The sequence below is a fragment of the Lepidochelys olivacea genome (genome assembly GCF_965140295.1).
Source record: "Lepidochelys olivacea isolate rLepOli2 genome assembly, chromosome: 5".
Lineage (NCBI taxonomy): Eukaryota > Metazoa > Chordata > Testudines > Cheloniidae > Lepidochelys > Lepidochelys olivacea.
The window spans coordinates 36,928,519-36,932,696 of NC_140415.1; the positions used below are offsets into that span (position 1 = coordinate 36,928,519).

The 4,178-nt window shown below is 44.5% G+C and overlaps 1 protein-coding gene across 1 annotated transcript; it reads right to left on the reverse strand.

The window, feature by feature from the left end:
• Positions 1-1,496: 1,496 nt before the first annotated feature.
• Positions 1,497-3,019, reverse strand: ACTBL2 (actin beta like 2). Its single transcript, XM_084629564.1, is given in 5 exon segments — positions 1,497-2,394; positions 2,396-2,548; positions 2,550-2,637; positions 2,640-2,838; positions 2,841-3,019. Coding segments are annotated over 5 exon segments (1,173 nt in total). The 5' UTR covers positions 2,973-3,019; the 3' UTR covers positions 1,497-1,793.
• Between the last annotated feature and the right edge of the window lie 1,159 nt (positions 3,020-4,178).

A 4,178-nucleotide genomic window follows, 5' to 3' on the forward strand; every position in this document is an offset into this window, starting at 1 on the left:
TTATTCTTTAAATAGTTTCTATGCAGAAGAATGGGCTAGTTCTCAAGTAGGTCAAACCCTTATAACTGTCTGGTGTCCTTTAAAATGTACTAAGCCATTTCAAACTCTGCTCTTTTAAAGCATAGAATTAAACTTTAGTGCAGTAAGCAGGCATTATATGCTAGTTAAGTGATTTAATAGCGTCCAGCTGCATTTGCTTTATGGGAGGACTTGCAAAACTCCACTCAAAGATTGAGAAGTCCTTCCATTATATAGCTGCTTGTGTTCTGTAAGACACAAGGCCTTGTGTACTAAACTGGGAGAAGTGGTAGATACGCTGGAGGGGAGGGATAGGATACAGAAGGACCTAGACAAATTGGAGGATTGGGCCAAAAGAAATCTGATGAGGTTCAATAAGGATAAGTGCAGGGTCCTGCACTTAGGACGGAAGAACCCAATGCACAGCTACAGACTAGGGACCGAATGGCTAGGCAGCAGTTCTGCGGAAAAGGACCTAGGGGTGACAGTGGACGAGAAGCTGGATATGAGTCAGCAGTGTGCCCTTGTTGCCAAGAAGGCCAATGGCATTTTGGGATGTATAAGTAGGGGCATAGCGAGCAGATCGAGGGACGTGATCATTCCCCTCTATTCGACATTGGTGAGGCCTCATCTGGAGTACTGTGTCCAGTTTTGGGCCCCACATTTCAAGAAGGATGTGGATAAATTGGAGAGAGTCCAGCGAAGGGCAACAAAAATGATTAGGGGACTGGAACACATGAGTTATGAGGAGAGGCTGAGGGAGCTGGGATTGTTTAGCCTGCAGAAGAGAAGAATGAGGGGGGATTTGATAGCTGCTTTCAACTACCTGAAAGGGGGTTCCAAAGAGGATGGCTCTAGACTGTTCTCAATGGTAGCAGATGACAGAACGAGGAGTAATGGTCTCAAGTTGCAGTGGGGGAGGTTTAGATTGGATATTAGGAAAAACTTTTTCACTAGGAGGGTGGTGAAACACTGGAATGCGTTACCTAGGGAGGTGATAGAATCTCCTTCCTTAGAGGTTTTTAAGGTCAGGCTTGACAAAGCCCTGGCTGGGATGATTTAACTGGGAATTGGTCCTGCTTCGAGCAGGGGGTTGGACTAGATGACCTTCCGGGGTCCCTTCCAACCCTGATATTCTATGATTCTATGAAGAAAGCACTAGTCTTTCTAGTCTGAAAGAAGTGTTCTTGACCATATTAGAGATTAGCCTTTTTATTATTATGCATATTTGAGAATCAGTTTACAGGTTTTTTTTTTTTTGTATAATGGTGTTTAGGAACTAGAAATTTTTGCTACAGTAAATAGTCTCACTGCTAAGGGAATGATTTGTTCTAGTTGTCAAAACTAACATCAGTGTTCTAAACTATAGCTTAGAAGTATAAAAAACAGCAAACCCATGTTTAGCAACTCCAAATATGCAACATTAACCCATTATCTTGCCACTTAGGCATTTAGCTATAAAACCCAGATGTTTTAGGACACAAAAAAGTGCTTGTTTACAGAGGTTATCAGCCTGTAAGAGACTATTCAGTACTGAATTGTTATTCTGACCCTTACAGGTTAGCTTTGATCCATGACTGGAGGACTTTGAACTGCAAAGAAGATAGTAGTAGAATTCACCCAAGCTTCACAAAAGAAGAGCTCTACCAGATAACCTTTTCCTATCAGTTAGTCACTGCTCTAAAAATTAATAGCAAACAAACTGTTGTCTTTGATAAAGAAATAAAGGAAATGAGTTTGTAGCACTGGATACTAGCCCTTCTAAGAGGAGAGCCTTAAAGAGGAGAATTAATATAGCTCAGTATGGTGGATACATTTTTCTCATGCAGTTGTCTGCTGGGAAGTCCCTTTAAAAACCATTTGCAGTGAACAGGGGATGGCCCAGATTCATCATACTCCAGTTTGCTGATCCACATTTGTTGGAAAGTGGAGAGAGAAGCCAAGATGGAGCCACCAATCCAGACAGAGTATTTACACTCAGGTGGGGCGATGATTTTGATTTTCATAGTACTTGGTGCCAGGGAAGCAATCTCTTTCTGCATCCGGGCAGTAATGCCCCCGGACAGCACCATATTGGCATACAGGTCCTTGCAGATGTCCACATCACATTTCACGATAGAGTTGAAGTTAGTCTCATGGATGCTGCAGGATTCCATGCCCAGGAAGCCTGGCAGGCAAAGGGCCTCAGGGCAGCAGAGCCTCTCATTGCCTAAGGTGATCACCTGCCCATCAGGTTGTTCATAGCTCTTCTCTAGAGAAGAGGAGACTGCGGATGTGGCCATTTCCTGCTCAAAATCCAAGGCAACATAGCATAGCTTCTCCTTGAAATCACGCACAATCTCCCTCTCAGCTGTGGTGGTGAAGCTATAGCCTCTCGGTCAGGATTTTCATGAGATCGGCCAGGGTCTGACTGACTGCCAGGTCTAGCTGGAGACTAGCATAGGGCAGGGCATAGCCCTCATAGATGGGGACCGTGTGGGTAACCCCATCACCAGAGTCCATCACAATGCCTGTGGTGTGGCCAGAGGCCTAGCACAGCCTGGATAGCCATATACGTAGCTGGTGTGTTGAAGGTCTCAAACGTGATCTGAGTCATCTTCTCCCTGTTAGCCTTAGGGGAGCCTCACTAAGCAATAATGGGTGCTCCTCCGGGGCCACCTGCAGCTCATTGTAGAAAGTGTGGTGCCAAATCGTTTCCATGTCATCCCAGTTAGTAACAATGCCATGTTCAATACAGTACTTCAGCATCAGGATACCACACTTACTTTGGGCTTCATCCCCAACATAGCTGTCCTTCTGGCCCATCCCCATCATCACACCCTATGACCCTGGAACCTAGGGCACCCCACAATGGAGGGGAACACAGCATGGGGGGCATCATCCCCAGCAAACACAGCCTTGCACCTACCAGAGCCATTGTCCACAACTAGAGCAGCAATCTCTTCATCAGCCATGGCAATTAACAGAGAGAGGGAGCAGATTAGTGACTACTAGGAAGATGTTTTCATATTCATTGCTGCTGGAGAAGTAATAAGAGAGGAATGAGCCTCAGTCATATTTAAAGGCAGCTGGGTCTCAGCATGAGCCTGCCCACCAACCTCCCCCACATCTCCCAATAAGAGGATCTTATCTTAAAACACCATCCCATTGGTTCACTGTTGTGTAGGCTGCAGCTCGTGCTCCTATTCAGACAGCTTCTCCCCTATCAGCAGTAGCCACTAGAATATTATTGGCCTCAGCTAAATAATTGAGCCTCTTCCTCTGAATTGCAATCACTTGCTCTTCTCTCTGCACAAAAGGGTTTAGGAAGTAAGGACACCCATCTACCCTGTTAGAGGAAGGTAAGTGATATGTATCCACAGTAGCTAGGGAGAGTAGGTATTTAGACACTAACTGAATGCTTGGCATTAGCATAGTACTTAGTAATTACATGCCTTAGGTTAACCATAAGGAACCTAATGGGAGCTAGATTCTGTTCCCATTAAAGTCAACGTGGAGGCTGAATCCTTAACACCACAGTGGATCCTTCTCTTACTTTACAGCTTAAAGCTTTGCAGGGCTGTTAAAGCATTAAGGGAGGTAGGTAGATTTGTGCTCCCTGGGGAGCTAAAGGCTGGGGGGATGCTTTTGGTCCTGAAAATGTTTCTACCTCGTCCGCAAACACTGATTGTGTGGAAAAGGGGGACGAGGGAGAGGAACTTTTTTATGCAATAGACTTGGGCAAATAAAGACCTGTAAGAGGAGATTAGTGGGTTCAGGCTATAGCTTATAGCTGCTGTAAAGAAAGCTGTCTTCTTAATAACTGAAGCCTTTGGATTAGAACATGTTGTTTCAGCTTTTGAATAGGGACAATTTATATTTTCCAAAAAGCTGTGTTTTAAATGCCCAACAGCTGTTTAGGATGCTAATTTCTTAGAGACATCTTTTGGGGCTGGCTTCTTTTCTGACTTAAGAACGGGCTTTGTGCAGGCATTGACTGGTAGCTTTCGAGGCCTCTTTCTTTCTTTTTAAGTGTGCTCATGAGAGGTAGAGGAACGCTAAAGCTACAATTTGCCTTTGAAATATATATTTGCCAGACCTTTCAGACTGGCAGAGAGAATGTAGACAGTAGGTACCCTGACATATAAAGAAAATGTCGTGCCTTCTGTAAATTCAGAACG